The sequence below is a fragment of the Mobula birostris genome, chromosome 5 (assembly GCF_030028105.1).
Source record: "Mobula birostris isolate sMobBir1 chromosome 5, sMobBir1.hap1, whole genome shotgun sequence".
Classification (NCBI taxonomy): domain Eukaryota; kingdom Metazoa; phylum Chordata; class Chondrichthyes; order Myliobatiformes; family Myliobatidae; genus Mobula; species Mobula birostris.
Genome location: NC_092374.1, coordinates 133,820,643 through 133,837,415, shown reverse-complemented (window position 1 = coordinate 133,837,415; position 16,773 = coordinate 133,820,643). Strand labels below are relative to the sequence as shown.

At 43.9% G+C, this 16,773-nt stretch overlaps 2 protein-coding genes across 7 annotated transcripts in view; one reads left to right on the top strand and one right to left on the bottom strand.

Annotated features, from left to right (window-relative positions):
- The window catches only part of klhdc3l (kelch domain containing 3-like), a 182,605-nt gene that overhangs the window by 43,789 nt on the left and 122,043 nt on the right, over positions 1-16,773 (bottom strand). The window contains exon 10 of one of the 4 annotated variants that reach the window (XM_072258727.1): positions 14,025-14,048. The exons of the other annotated variants lie outside the window; for them this stretch is intronic. Within the exon in view, the coding sequence (XP_072114828.1) occupies positions 14,040-14,048 (9 nt within the window). The 3' untranslated portion in view covers positions 14,025-14,039. Of the gene's footprint in view, positions 1-14,024; positions 14,049-16,773 lie in introns of those variants that run through there. 4 annotated transcript variants of the gene reach the window in all.
- Positions 1-16,773, top strand: part of epb41l5 (erythrocyte membrane protein band 4.1 like 5) — a 204,997-nt gene that overhangs the window by 175,683 nt on the left and 12,541 nt on the right. For all 3 annotated transcript variants that reach the window (XM_072258719.1, XM_072258718.1, XM_072258717.1), the window contains one exon: positions 6,223-6,325. In XM_072258719.1, the coding sequence (XP_072114820.1) occupies positions 6,223-6,325 (103 nt within the window). The remainder of the gene's footprint in view (positions 1-6,222; positions 6,326-16,773) is intronic.

Here is a 16,773-nt window from a genome sequence, read left to right as displayed (position 1 = left end):
AATATCGTAAGGAAAGCAGCATCCATCATCAAAGACCCCCACCATTGAGGCCATGCTGTCTTCTCGTTTCTTCCATCAAGAAGATGGTACAGGAGCCTTTAGACCTACACCACCGAGTTCAGGAACAGTTATTACCCTAGAACCATCAGGCTGCTGAGCCAGAGTAGATAACTTCACTCACACTAGCACTGAACTGATTCCACAACTTGTGGACTCATTGTCAAACACTCTACAGCACATATTCTCAATATTATTTATTACTTATGTATTCATTGTTATTACTTATTCATTCGTTCAAAGAACACAATTTGTTGTAATTCGTAAATTGTTTTCCATCCTTGTTTTTTTTTTGTAGGTCTTTCATTGATTCTGTTGTATTTTCTACATTGCCAATAAGAAGTATTCACTCCCCTTGGAAGTTTTCATGCTTTATTGTTTTACACCATTGAATCACAATGAATTTAATTTGGCTTTTTTGACAATGATCAACAAAAAAGACATGTCAAAGTGAAGACAAATCTCTACAATGTGATCTAAATTAATTACAAATATAAAGCACAAAATAACTGACTGCATAAGTATTTTCCTTCCTTTCATGTAACACACCAAACCATCACTAGTGCAGCCAATTGGTTTTACAAACGTAGAAGTCACACAATTTGTTAAATGAAAATTTGTTTTGGAGACCTGTGTGCAGTCAAGATGTTTCAATTGATTATAGTAAAAATACACATGTATCTGGCAGGTCCAACTGCTGGTGAGTCAGTATCCTGGCAAAAACTACAGCACAAAGACAAAAGAACACTCCAAGCAATTCCACGAAAAGGTTATTGAAAAACACAAGTCAGCAGATGGATACAAGAAAATTTCCAAGTCACTGAATATCCCGTGGAGTATAGTTAAGTCAATCATCAAGAAATGGAAAGAATATTGCACAGCTGTAAATGTGCCTAGAGCAGGCCGTCCTCAAAAACTGAGTGACTGTGCAAGAAGAGGACTAGTGAAGGAGGCCACCAAGAGACCTGTGACAACTTTGGAGGAATTACAAGCTTCACTGGCTGAGATTTGAGCGACTATGCATACAACTACTGTTGCCTAGATGCTTCACCAGTCGCAGCTCTATGGGAGAGTGGCAAAACAAAAACCACTGTTGAAAATTAACTCCCATGAAATATTGGCTAGAGTTTGTCAGAAGACATGTGGGAGACGCTGAAGTCAGCTGGAAAAAGGTTCCTGATGCAGTCTGTAAGGGAACTGTGATTTAGCAAAAGATTTGTTTTCCAGCAAGACAATGACCCCAAGCATAAAGCCAAAGCTACACAGGAATGGCTTAAAAACAACAAAGTCTATGTCCTGGAGTGGCCAAGTCAGAGTCCAGTCCTCAATCCAATTGAGAATTTGTGGCTGGACTTGAAAAGGGCTGTTCACTCACAATCCCCATGCAATCTGACAGAGCTTGAGCAGTTTTGTAAAGAATAGGGAAAAGTTGAAATGTCCAGATGTACAAACCTGATAAGGACCTATCCACACAGACTCAAGGCTAGAATTGCTGCCACAGATGCATGTACTGAATTCTGACTTGAAGGGGATGAGTACTTATGCAATCAATTATTTAGATATTTTTGTAGAGATCTGTTTTCACTTTGACACGAAAGAGTCTTTTCTCTTGATCAGTGTCAAAAAAGACAAATTCACTGTGACTCAATGTTGTAAAACAATAAAGCATGAAAACTTCCAAGGGGAATGAATACTTTTTATGGGCACTGTATATCTACTGTGAATGCCTGCAAGAAAATGAATCTCAGGCTTGTATATGGTGACATATACAGTATGTACTTTGATTATAAATTTACTCACCACATTTACCCATCCTCACCACATTCTACAGAGGTTGTATTGAGAGCATTCTGAGCAGCTGCATCGCTGCCCGGTTTGGAAATTTCACCATCTTGGATCGCAAGACCTTGCAGCGGATAGTGAGGTCATCAGGGTCTCTCTTCCCGCCATTAGAGACATATACACCATGCGCTGCATCCGCAAAGCAAACAGCATTATGAAGGACCCCACGCACCCTTCATACAAACTCTTCTCCCTCCTGCCATCTGGCAAAAGGCACCAAAGCATTCAGGCTCTCACGACCAGACTATGTAACAGATTCTTCCCCAAAGTCATCAGACTCCTCAATACCCAGAGCCCGGGCTGACACCAACCTACTGCCCTCTACTGTGCCTATTGTCTTGTTTAATGTTTATTGTAATACCTGCACTGTTTTGTGCACTTTATGCGGTCCTGGGTAGGTCTGTAGCCTAGTGTAGTTTTTATGTTTTACGTAGTTCAGTGTAGTTTTTGTATTGTTTCATGTAGCACCATAGTCCTGAAAAACGTTGTCTCCTTTTTACTGTGTACTGTACCAGCAGTTATGGTCAAAATGACAATAAAAGTGACTTGACTTGACTTTGAGCTTTTGAGAGTGCACTCCATGGTATTTTTGTGGAAATTTGCTACGGTGTTTGGTGGCACACCATATCTCCTCAGATACCTAAAGCATACCCACTGGACTTCTTTCTTCATATGTTGGGCCCAGGAAGATCTCTGAGATGTTGACACTGATCTATCTGCCAATTTGGCTATCTGGCCATAAACAATGGGGTGGAGTTTACAGAAGGGCATTTGCTCCATCTTCATCCTGGAAATTGTGAATATTGGATCTAGGTATTCGGTCAGACACCTGCAAGGGTGTCCAAAAGGTTCCGGCGTTCGTCCCTTCTGTCATAGTTACCAGATGTCATAGCTCCTCAACTCCCTGACTTCTGAAGACACTGCAGTTTCTTTTGAGTGATAAACTACAATATAAAGAAAGATCTGGATCATTCCTCACAAAACCTTGCATCACATTTCAGAAACAGACGCACGGAGAAGCTTAAAGACAGGGAATGGGAATCTGCCAGAATGAAAAGATAAACAGTGGGGGGTGCGGGAGGGGAAGGAGGATAGTTAGAAGCTGATGGGTGAAGCCAGGTGGGTGGGAAAGTAAGGGGCAGGAGAAGAAGGAATCTGATAAGAGAGTAGAGTGGACTGTAGGAGAAAGGGAAGCTGGAGGGGTGGTGATTCGCAGGTGAGAAGAGTTAAGGGGCCAAAATGGGAAATAGAAGATGAGGGAAAGTTGGGGGGGATTTTTTTTTACCAGAAGGAGAAATTGACATTCATGCCATCAGGTTGGAGGCTCCCCAGACGGAATATAAACTGTTGCTTCTCCACCGTGAGGATGCCCTCATTGTGGCCCAAGAGGTTATGGACCAGCATGTTGGACCGGGAATGGGAATCAGAATTAAAATGTTTGCCCAGCGGGAAGTTCTGCTTTTGGTGAATGGAGCGAAGGTGCTTGACAACTAGTCCTCCAGTTTACACCAGGTCTCACCAGAGTAGAGGAAGCCGCATTGGGAGCACTGGGCACAATGGACGACCCCCGCAGATTTGCAGGTGAAGTGTTGCCTCACCTGGAAGAATTGTTTGGAGCTCTGAATGGAGGTGAGGGAGGAGGTAAATGGGCAGGTGTAGCACTTATTCTGGGCTTGATCCTGTTAGCTGGTGCCATTAGTTCTTTGAAGAACCACAAAGACCAAGGGCTTGTCAGTAAATGGGAGAAAATGTGGTTCTTGAGGTAATATCTGGCCATTGCAACTATTGGGATTATGCTACACTGTGGTCTTAAAATGTATATTTCCACTGGCCAAGATGTACACAGGCTTTCTGCCCAATCCTTCAGGATTTTCTGCAAGTTCACTTGCGCACTAATATCCCCAGACCTCATTTCCTTTAAATGTGCTTGAGGTAACTATTTCATTATATGATAACGAATTTAGAATCAGAATCAGGTACACCATCACAGATACTTGTCGTGAAATTTGTTGTTTCGTGGCCACAGTACAGTGCAATACAGTGGATTCGGGTTAATTGGGCCATCCGCTCATATGGAACAACTCTTAAAGAACAAAAACCAAATCAAGAAAATAGCCAGAATTCCCTTCATTTATTTGGGACACTATGCTGCTTAATTGGGACTGGAGACTGTTGCCAAACAGTGTCTAACCAGCGTCAGTCACATACATGTTGTGTGGCCGATAAACACTATACCATGCTCAGAATGAACAGTTTTTACTTGTGTTCATGTACAAAAAACAGCAATTTTTGTCACTGATAGCTGTCAAGTAATAAACAGTAAGACCATTCAGAATGGTTTTGTTCATTGTGGTTTCAAGCATTCAGTCTTGGAGATGACTGAAATGTCCTGGAGTGAAAATGAAACCCTTTTTCTATGTCAGCAAGTTATGAACAATGAAAACTCTGAAGGCATTGACAACCATTTTGAATGTTACAATGAGAACGAAGATTTGGAGGATGCAATCGTGAAGTATTGTTTGAAGGCAGTCCGTTACCTGTATGAGGTGTTTGCGCTGATTTTGTTCACTTACAATCAATCAAAAGAATTTGGCAGCATCCCATCAGTAACTATTATGAACTAATACATAGTTTTATAGTATTTAGTAGTATTGATAGTATTCTAATTTGTTTTGTATTTCATTTAAGTGCATAATTTGTTACTCAGGTAAATAGAAGATTGTCTTTTATATACCTTTTTTAACTATTTCCATGAAATTTCAGCTAATTGGGGTAGCTGCTTAATTGGGCCAAAATGTACTGGCCTTGACGTGTCCCGTTAACTGGATTCCAATGTAGATAAGTTTACGATAAGTGACAATAAGATATATAGACCAATAAGTATTGCAAGAGGTGAGGAAGTATTCATGGTTCTGTGGTCCACTCTGAAATAGGATGGCAGAGTGAAAGAAGCTGTTCCCAAATGTTGAGGGTGTGTCTTTCGGCTCCTGTACCTCCTCCCTCATGGTAGTCATGAGAAGGTAGCGTAGCAGTTAGTGCCACGCTACTGCTGCTCGAGACATCCTGGACCCTAGCACCTGGGAAGCGACACTCCATCCTAGCGTCTCTTTCGCTGCATAGGACCCCCTAACTGTTGAGTCCCCTATCACAACTGTTCTGCCTGACTTTATCCTTCCTTACACAGCCTCAGAGCTGGCCACAGTGCCTGCTGCACCTTTAGAAATTAGTCTGACTTTGGTGACATACCAAATGTCCTCAAACTCCTAATGAAATATCGCCACTGTCGTGCCTTCTTTGCAACTACATCAATATGTTAGTCCCAGGAGAGATCCTCAGAGATGTTGACACCCAGGAACTTGAAGCAGCTCACCTTTTGCACTGCTGATCCCACGATGAGGTTTGAACAAAGCTGAAATGTTTGAAAGCTTTGCTCATATCATGAGTTCCTCTCCCTGACTCGTGTCACTGAGAGGTTAGTAGGGTAGAACTGCTTCATCCAGTTGTGAAATGGACATTTGCCTTTGTCTTAAACTTGTGGCTCTTTGCTGTGCTCATCCATTTGTAATAGAATCTTCAATCTTCATTGGAGAAAGTGGTTTCATTCTGTAGCAAGGACTGCCAAGAATGGTGGGGAAGGTGTTGGAACATTGAAATTTTATCTATATCTGACTGGTCCCCCTGGACCATAAGACATTGGAGCAGAATTAGGCCATTTGGCCCATCGAGTCTACTCCACCATTCCATCATGGCTGATTTATTTTCCCTCTCAGCTCCATTCTCCTGCCTTCTCCCCATAACCTTTGACATCCTTAATCAAGAGCCTATCAGCCTCTGCTTTAAATATACCCAATGACTTGGCCTCCATAGCTGTCTGTGGCAATGGACTCTACAGATTCACCACCCACTAGCTAAAGAAATTCCTCCTCATCTCCGTTCTAAAAGGATGTCCTTCTATTCCGAAACTGTGCCCTGTGGTTCAGACTTTCCCACTATTGGATGAACGTAAGAAATAGGAGCAGAACTAGGCCATCTGACCCGTTGAGCCTGCTCCATCATTCAATAAGATCATGGCTGATCTCATTCCCACCTACCTGCCTTTTCCCCATAACCATTAATGCCCCTACTATGCAAAATCTATCCAACCCTGTCTTAAATATATTTGCTGAGGTAGCCTTCACTGCTTCATTGGGCAGAGAAGCATCCTCAGCAAATGCTGACCATTTTCTTTTTAATGAGGAAGGTAATTGCTTAGGTGTCGTGGTTCTATAGAGCTAACCACAGGAGATAGCATTCATGGAGTCTCCCTTCCCCATGTCTCTACAGTGATGTTCCAAGTGTGGAGGAGTCCGGTCCAAACCATGAAGTTCCAACCATTCCGTCTATTCCAGCTACCGCTGAGCCAGCCAAAGAGCTTCCAGCTCTAAAGGTAAGACAAAGTTGCACTTCTAAAGCAATTCTCATCTTCTGAGGTGGGTTTGAATGTATAGGTACTGTTATGTACTTATCTGGAGGAGCTAGTATGCACAGAAGAGGGTCCAGTAAGCACTACGTTATGACAATGATGAAACTTTCATCTTGATAGCATGGACTGAGGGGTTGATGTTGGCCAGTTACGTGGGAGATCAACTTCGTCTTCACTGGATAAGTGCAGAAGCCTTCTTCCCACCAGAGCAGGTGGAGATTTCATCTCTAAGGCTTTGGACAATGCATTGGGTCCAAGTTCTCAGGCTAGAGAAGATGAGAAGGAATACAGCAACCAAATCCCGCAGAGCCTTGAAATGAAGACAAGCTGCTGGACATGTTTGAGAGAGAGTGGGAGTGGGGAGGTCAACGTTTCAGATCATCTGAATATATGTTTCATTATTTATAAAACTCTCTTAACCCTTGGACAAACCCGTAAATAACCTACAAAATGAAGTATGATGTTGAAGTCCTCCGTTGGTTGGTGGTGTCGTACAATCCAATTCTTTGCAGCAAGAGATTCTGTAGACTCTGAAAATCTAGACAATGCACACAAAATGCTGGAGGGACTTTGTAGTTTAGGCAGCATCCATGGAAATGATTAAACATTTTGAGCCATGATCCTTTGTCAGGATCAGAAAGGCAGGGGGCGGAAACATTGACTGCTCAGGGAGGCATGCAACAATGTAGTCAGACAAACAGCTTTTGGTATCTTCAGTGATCCCATTGTCAACTAATGCACAGGTCAACCGGGAAACACTTCAATCTATACTGCCTCTGTTGCAGAAATTAGGTTGCCCCAAACTGGTTCTTGAAGCTACAGTCAGCAGACAAAGCTTGTTCAAGTTTAATTGTCATTCAAACATACACATTTGTACAGCTAAATGAAACAGTGTTCCTCTTGAGCCGAGGTGCAAAATACAGTACATACAGTCACATACAATAGCACATACAGTCACAAAAAGTAATATTAGTACAAGTTCCTGAGTGGCATGGCCTGTAGATTGATGGTGCCTGGGATGTTGTCCTGGAGCCATGTTTCTGCAAGAACAAGTATGCAGCAGTTTCTCATCTTGCGCTTGTTCAGTGGACAAAGGTAAAACAAGTAGTCTTGCATTGGGTCAGCCGCAGGCGATCCAGCTTGTCTTCCACGGAGTGAACACTAGAGAGCAGCACACAAGGAAGGATGTGTGTGTATACATTCATCAAAAATCCTGCCAATCTCCAAGACATTGGAGGAGTTCCCTCCTTCAACACACGAGGGCAGTACGAGCTTATGAAACATTAATATTTTATGTTCAATGCATGAAGCAAACCAGTGCAGGTTGTAAACAAACTCAGTATAAAGAAAACAGTTCAAATTTTAATTTATTTTGCTGAATAAGGACATCAGCTGTAATTCTGGTATGTCATTAGAAGTTTAAGGAGATTTGGTATGTCACCTAAAACACTCGCAAATTTCTACAGGTATACTGTGGAGAGCATTCTAATTGGTTGTACCACCATCTGGTATTCTGGTATGGGAGGGGGAGCATGGTACAGGATCAAAATAAGTTGCAGAGAGTTGCAAACTTAGTCAGCTCCATCATGAGCACTGACCTCCATAGTATCCAGAACATCCTCAAGGAGCAATGCCTCAAAAAGGCAGCATCCATCATTAAGTACCCTCATCACCCAGATCTTGCCTAGTTCTCATTTCTACCATTGGGAAGGAGGTACAGAAGCCTGAAGGCACTCACTCAGCGATTCAGGTACAGCTTCTTCCCCTCTGCTATCCAATTTCTGAATGGACATTAAACGCATGAAAACTAGCTCACTACTTTTTTTATTTCTAATTTGTTGCTCTACTTATTTCGCTATTTTATATATATTCACGGTTTTTTTCTCTCTCTGTTATCATTTTCTGTTGCCACAAACTTTGCAAATTTCATAACATATGCTGGTGATAGTAAATCTGATCCCGATTCCTTTTGTAATTGCCCAGAAAGTGTCTGCTATGGAAAAATTGCCATCTGCATCTAGGAGACAATCCTACTGTATTATTGAGAAAGGAGTTCAGTATTTGCAACTGATGTGGAGGAGTGAGGCTGAAAGGTTTCCAAATCTGAAAGGTTTATGTTGGATCCAGCTGGGATTCCACAGGTCCCTGACATTGTATGGTCAGCTGTAATGATTGGATGCTTTTTCACATTCCCCACCAACTTCAGCAGTCCCTGCCTGTCTCCTAGCCCTTTTTGTTAATCACAAAGAAATCTTCAGCAGAGTATGCAAAGTAAATCAGGAACACCCCCACAAAAATTCCCCAGCTGTCTGCTCGATTCCTTGAGAATGTTCAAACTTCACTCACTCCTTTTTTTTTCTTGAAAGTCTTGAGTGTAGGTTGGCGATTTTGACCTGGAGCTCCCAGAGCCCAGTGCAGTCATCAGATAAATTCAGGTATGTAGCTTTTTTGGGATGAGATTAATCTTAAGAACCCTCTTTAATGAAAAACAACTCTAAGCCTGCACAAAACACAAAGAAACTGCATGCTGATCAATCAACTTCAGCTCATGGCATAGTGGCTCCGTCTGCTGGAGCTGTTCAGAAATTACAGTATTTCAAAATCAGCAACTTGTAAACGTTGAGCCTAAGCTCTGGAAATGATTCCTTCAACCCAGCTGAGTACAGAGACCATCAGGCTGCCCACATTAATTCCATTGTGTTTTTCCAACAATCCTATCATCATCCGCTCCTCAATTCTACTACTCACTGTCACACTAGAGACAATTCACGATGGTGAGTTGATCTTCTAACCCACAAGTACTTGGGATGTTTGAGGAAACCCATGCGGTCACTGGGAGACTTCACAAAGTGTGCACAAATAGCACAGGAAACCAGGTTTGGACCAGGGTCACTGGAGCTTCACCTGTCTTGCCACTGTACTGTCACCAAATTGTCTTGTATCAATTTGATGTTTGTGAACCCTTAGCAACTACCAGGTTTTCTGCATTAATTACTCGTAAAATGTGGTCTGATCTTCATCTAAGTCACAATAATAGACAAACACAATCTGCCTAAACTAATTAACACGCACACAATTGTACTTCTTGTTGTCATTACTGAGTACACCAATTAAACAATCACAGTCTAGGTTTAGAAACGTCTGTGAACTTCTGGGGTAATGCTTTCTACAAAAGCTATTTGGAGTCAGATGTTCCAATCAATGAGATGAGCTTGGAGGTGTGGGTTGTAGAGGTGCCCGGCCCTATAAAAGACACACAAAGTCAGGTTACCGACAGAGCCTGCTGTTCTCAAGAAAGATCTGTTTTTGTGCACCATGCCTCGATTAAAATAGCTTTCAGAGGACCAGTGAAGAATTGTAGAGATGCATCAAGCTGGAAAAGGCAACAAAAGCATTTCTAAAGAGCAGAGTGTTCATCAGTCCATGGTGGTGGCCTCTGTCGGTGGTGGTCGACCACGGGTACTGTGCCTCTGGTAGTCACTGGTTTGTTGAGCAGTGTCGACTGTGGCTATTGAGGCCGATCCTGGAATGGCAGACTCTGCCACAGTTGCTGCATGTGTAGGGCATTGTGGAGTTGTTGCCCGCTGTCTGCTGTGCTCTCAGTGTAGCTCTCTGCTCTTCAAACTGACTCAGGACCACTCTTTCGCCTTGCTCTAGGTGTTGCTGAAGAGTACCTCGCCATTTGTTGCGGTCATCTGCTGTATCGTCCCAGCACTCTGTGTTGATTTTTAAGGCTTTCATGTCGCGCTTGCAGAGGTCCTTGAAGCGAAGCTGGGGTCTACCAATGTTCTTCTTGCCTGTTGCTAGTTCTTCATAGAGGATGTCCTTTGTCAATCTACCACCCTTCCTACGACGGACATGGCCCAGCCAGCGCAGTCTGCGTTGTCTTGAAAGCGTGAACATTGTGGGAAATCCAGCACGGAAGAGAACCTCAGAGTCTGGGACATTGTCTCTCCAGGTGATACCGAGGATGCAGCAAAGGCTGCACAGGTGAAAACTATTGTGTTTCCTCTCCTGCTTGGAGTAGATGGTCCAAGTCTCGCTACCATACAGGAGAGTGCTGATAACGCATGCATTGTACACAGTAGTCTTGGTCTTTGTAGCGAGTTTTGGATTCTCCCTGACCTGTGAAGAGAGTTCAGCAAGGATCAATGCTGCTTTGCCGATACGCCTGTTGATTTCAGCATTGAGGGAGAGAGAGAGAGTCACTAATGGTCGACCCCAAGTATGTGAACTCGTGGACCACTTCTAGATCGTAATTGTCAATGGTAATGACTGGTGTCTCCACTATATTCTGGGCAAGGACATTTGTTTTCTTTAGGCTGATGGTAAGCCCGAAGTCCTTGCATGCCTTAGAGAAGCGGTCCATGAGAGTTTGTAGTTGCTGTTTGGTGTGCGAGGTTATAGCAGCGTCATCGGCAAAGAGCATGTCACGTATTAAGATCTTTCGCACCTTTGCTGTTGCTCTCAGGTGCGCAGGGTTGAACAGCAGCCCATCAGACCTGGTGTGCATGTAGATGCCTTCTGTCAACGTCCCAAACGCATGCTTCAATAGCAGCGAGATGATGATGCCGAATAATGTTGGGGCCAACACGCATCCTTGTTTGACTCCACTACGAGTAGTGAAGGGTTCTGATTAGCTGCCATCGTACTGAACGGTAGACCTCATGTCGTCATGAAATGACTTGATGATAACTTTGGAGTTTTGGGGGACAGCCGATCTTGAGAAGAATCTGAAAGAGCCCATCCCTGCTGACAAGGTCGAGTGCCTTGGTCAAGTTGGTGAAAGCAACATTTTTGTTGTTCTCTGCACTTCTCTTGGAGTTGACGGAGTGAGAAAATCATGTCGACATTTCACCTCCTTGCGCGAAAACCACATTGGGACTCGGTAGACCTGTTCTGCCAGAGTTTGTAGACATGCCGGAGTTACATGAGCAAACACTTTGCTGACTGTACTCAGGAGGGAGATACCCCTGTAGTTGTTGCAGTCTCTCCTATCAGCCTTGTTCTTGTACAAAGTGACGATCTTGGAGTCACACATATCCTGTGGTATGGCTCCTTCCTTCCAGCACTGACGGAGGACCTTGTGTAAAGGTTGGAGGAGTGAGCTTTTGCAGTGTTTGATCAGGTCTGGAGGAATCCCATCATTGCCAGGAGCTTTCCCTGGGGCTAGACTTTCAATTGCTTTGCTGAGGTCCTCAATGGTTGGTTTGGGGTCAAGTTCATCCTTGACTAGTAGACAATTGATGGCATCAATGGCTGAGCTAACAACAACATTTTACCTTGAGTAGAGCTCAGAGTAGTGTTCTACCCAGCGTTCCATCTGCTTGCTTTTATCGGTGATTATTTCACTGCTGGATGTCTTCAGGGATGCTGTCTTGCTCTGCGATAGGCCAAGGGCCTTCCTGATGCCATCATACATGGATCTGATGTTGCCTGTTACAGCTGCTGTCTGACTGTCCTCACTGAGCTGGAGCCAGAACTCATTTGCGCACTGCATTGCAGTCTGTTGCACTTTGCTTCTAGCAGATCGAAGTGCCTGGAGTGTTTGGTCAGATGGTGAATGCTTATACTCTGTGAGAGCTGCACGCTTGGCTTCGATGACAGGAGTAATGATGTTGGACTTTGCCTCAAACCAGTCACTGCTCTTTGTGGTCTTTCTTCCAAAGATAGAGAGTGCTGATTCGTGGATGGTGTCATGAACGTATGACCATTGTTCTGTTGCAGCATCTCCTTGTGAGGAGGTAGTCATAGCACCCTGTACTGACTTGGCAACCTGGTCAACCTTTTCTGACTGCTTCATCTCTGTTGTGTTGATGCAAGTTTTCCAGTTTGTTTGGAGTGGTGGATTTTCTTCGGACATAGTTTGATCATGCAGATTACTACAGTGAGAGAAATTGTCTACAAATGGAGGAAACTCAGTACTGTTGCTTTTCTCCCTAGGAATGGGCATTCTGCAAAGATCATACCAAGAGCACAAAGTGCAGTACTAAAGGAGGTCAAAAATAATTCGAGGGTAACAGCAAAAGACCTGCAGAAATTTCTAGAACTTGCTAAAGTCTCTGTTCATGTGTTCAGGATGAGAAAGACACTGAACAAGAATGGTGTTCATGGAAGGACACCAGGGAGGAAACCACTGCTCTGCAAAAATAAAAACATTGCTGCATGTTTCGAGTTTGCAAAAGATAACCTGGATGTTCCACACTGTTTCTGGAACAATTTCCTGTGGGCAGATGAGACAAAAGTTGAACTTTTTGTCAGAAATGCATACCACTATATTTGGAGGGAAAAAAGCACTGCAAATCAACACCAAAACCTCATGCAAACTGTGAAAAAAGGTGGAAGGAGCATCATGGTTTGGGGCTGCTTTGCCGCCTCAGGGCCTGGGCAGCTTGCAATCATTGAGGGAACAATAACTTCAAAATTATATCAAGGCATTTTACAGGAGAATGTCAGGGTAGTGATCCATAACCTGATGCTTAATAGAAGCTGGGTAATGTGACACAACAATGATCCAAAACACACGAGTAAATCAACAACAAAATGGTTTAAGAAGAAGAAAATGTGTGTTTTGGAATGGCCAAAGCAGTCTAGATCTTAACTCACTTGAGATGCTGTGGCATGGCCTGAAAAGGCTTGTTCATGCAAAGTGTCCTGGAAATGTTGATGAACTGTAACATTCTTCTATGGAGAATTGGCCTAAAATTCATCCTCAGTGTTGTAAAAGTCTGATCAGCAGCTACAGGAAACATTTGGTGAAGGTTATTACTGCTAAAAGAGGCTCTACTAGTTTTTAAATACAAGGGGTTTCGTGCTTTTTCCAGCCAGGACCGTGAATGATTAAACATTTGTTCAATAAAGACATGAAAAGTACAATCGTTGGTGTGTTATTCTTTTAGGCAGGTTGTGCTTGTGTATTATTGTGACTTCGAAGAAGATCAGACCATATTTTATGAGTAATTAATGCAGAAAGCCAGGTAATTGCAAAGAGTTCACAAACATTTTTCTATCAACTGTAGATCGTGAAGTTTGTTGTTTTGTGGCAGCAATGCTTTGTGTAAAAATTGAATGTTTTGTTGAGCACTGGCCATTTTAAAGCCCTTCCCCACTCCCAGAATGACCTGCCTGTCCTCGGCTTCTTCCAGTGATGGTGTGAGGCTGAACCCAAACAAGAAAACCAGCATCTCTCATTCTTCCTGGCTTGTCTATTAAGCCATGGCATGAACACTGAATTCTCCATTTTTATGTAACCTACTCTCTCTCTCTCAACTTCCTCTCTCTGAGATCAAACAAAGAACAGTAGAGCACAGTATGGGTCCGTCAGCCCATAACCTCCACCTTTCTGCCATCCATGTGCCTGTGTAAGAGACTCCTAAATGTCCCCAGTGTATCTGCCTCCAACCCAGCAGTGTATTACAGGCACTTACCACTCTCTGCCTTAAAAGAACAACTTCTGACATTACCTTAAAGTTTCCAACACTCACCTTAAAAGGAATTCCTCAGGTATTGGCCATTGACACCTTGGGGAAAAGGGATGTTGGCTCTCCACTCTATCTAGGCCTCTCATAATCTTGTACATTTCTATCCAATCAATTCACACAAAATGCTGGAGGAACTCTGCAGGTCAGACAGCTTCAGTGGAGGGGAATGACCAGCCATTGTTTTGTGTCGAGACCCTTCATCGGAACTGGAAAGGATGGAGAAGAAGTGGGAGTAATGAGGTAGGGAGAAGGAAAGGAATGCAAGTTAGAAGGTGATGGGTGAGAGTAGGTGAGGGAGAAGATGGGTGGGGAAGGGTTATTGAGTAAGGAGGTGGGAGATGATTGGTAGAAAAGGTAAAGGGCTGAAGAAGGAGGAATCTGATAGGAGAGTGGACCATGGGAGAAAGGGAAGGAGGCAGGGAGCCAGAGGGATGTGATGGGCAGGTGGGGAGGAGAGATGGGGTAAGAGGGGAAGCAGATTGGGAAATGGCAAAAGAGAGGAGAGGGGGGAGAAATTGCCAAAAGTTAGATTAATTGATGTTCATGCAAACCAAACGGAATATAAGGGATTGCTCTTTCAACCCAAGTGTGGTATCATTGTGGCAGTAGTGGAGGCCGTGGACCAACATGTTGGAATGGGAAGTAAAATTAAAATGGATGGCTACCGTGAAAGCCTGCCTTTTGTGGTATTAAATTAAACTAATCTATCTGCACTTGGTCCATATCTGCCTCCACCACCACCCTAGGCAGGGCTTTCTGGGCACGTGCTATTCTACACGTGAAAACAAAACTTGGCCGCACATCTCTGTTAAACTCCCCTTTTCAGCTTAACTGCATTCCCTCTAGTATTAGACATTACAGCCTCGGGGGGGAAAAAGGTAATGGCTGTCTGTCTATGCCTCTCAAATTGTTAATTAACTTCTATCAGATCTCCCCTCAGTATCTGCTGCTCCATAGAAAGCAATCCCAGCTTGTTCAATCTCTCCTTGTCATACATGCCTTCGAATCCAGGAAGCGTCCTGGTAAACCGAATCCGCACCCTTTGCAAAGCCACAAAATCCGTCCTATAATGGGGGGACCAGAACTGAATGCAATATTCCAGATGGGTTCTCACCAGAGTTTAATGAAACCGCAACATAACCTCCTGAAACTTGAACGTACTTGCCTGGACTAACAATACAAGCATACCATGTGCCGCCTTATGTTGATAAAGGGTCTCGGTCCAAAACGGTGATTTCTCTCCATAGATGCTGCCTGACTTGCTGAGTTCTTTCAGCATTTTGTGTGGGTGTTGCTTAAGATTTCCAGCATCTCTTCTGTTTATCAAGTTCAAACGTGTATGTGTGTGTGTATATATATATATATATATATATATATATATATATATAAAAAAAACGAAGTGAAACAGTGTTCCCTCCAGACCACCGTGCAGCCAGAAAACATGTATTACACACAGCATTTAAAAGAAAATATTACCACAAATAAGTTAATGAAATGTAATTCAGAAGTGCATGTAGGTAAACATTAAAAAGCAAATACCACAGTAAATGGTAAACTGCTGGCTCTCCTAGTGGTGAGACCTCAGTGATGGCAAGGTGTTCATTATTCTCACAGTCTGGGTGAAGAAGCTGTTACCCAGTCTGGAAGTCCTTGTCCTGGTGCTCCTGTCCCTCCATCCTAACAGTAGTGGGTCAAAGAGATTTTGGGGTAGGTGGTAGGGATCCCGAACAATACTTTGGGCCCTTCATACGCAACACTCCCAGTATATGTCACAAATAGAGGAGAGGAATACCCTAGTGATCCTCTTGGCAGTTTTTACTGTCTTCTGATCCATTGGCTTGCAGCTTCAATGATGGAGGTTGATAGGACACTCTCGATGTTGCTGCAGTTAAAAGTTGTGAGAATGGGGATTCTGCCATGCTCTATTTGTGCAACCACTTTCAGGAAACTATGCACCTTGATCCCAAGAACCCACTGTACTGTACATTAGAAACATAACCATCTATATTAAACACATGCCTGCATATCCCACATTCCTGAAATGTACTTGCTGAAAGTAGGATTTCAGGTCTCGCTGGAAAAGGTATTAAAATTCAACTAGTTTTACAACTCAACACAATCTCAGGCATTGAACGTCACAATCCCAGGCTTTGAACTCGTCACAATCCCGGGCTTTGAACTCGTCACAATCCCGGGCTTTGAACTCGTCACAATCCCGGGCTTTGAACGTTACGATCTCCGGCATTGAACGTCATCATCTCAGGCGTTGAGCTCGTCACGATCCCAGGCGTTGAACTCGTCACGATCTCAGCCGTTGAACTCGACACGATCCCAGGCGTTGAGCTCGTCACGATCCCAGGCGTTGAACTCGTCACGATCTCAGGCGTTGAGCTCGACACGATCCCAGGCGTTGAGCTCGTCACGATCCCAGGCGTTGAACTCGTCACGATCCCATGCGTTGAGCTCGACACGATCCCAGGCGTTGAGCTCGACACGATCCCATGCGTTGAGCTCGACACGATCCCAGGCGTTGAGCTCGACACGATCCCAGGCGTTGAACTCGTCACGATCCCAGGCGTTGAGCTCGACACGATCCCAGGCGTTGAGCTCGACACGATCCCAGGCGTTGAGCTCGACACGATCCCAGGCGTTGAGCTCGACACGATCCCAGGCATTGAGCTCGTCACGATCCCAGGCGTTGAGCTCGTCACCATCTCAGGCATTGAACGTCACAATCTCAGGCACTGACCTCGTCACAATCTCAGGCATTAAACGTCACAATCTCAGGCATTGACCTCGTCACCATCTCAGGCATTGACCTCGTCACCATCTCAGGCATTGACCTCGTCACCATCTCAGGCATTGACCTCGTCACAATCTCAGGCATTGACCTCGTCACAATCTCAGGCATTGACCTCGTCACCATCTCAG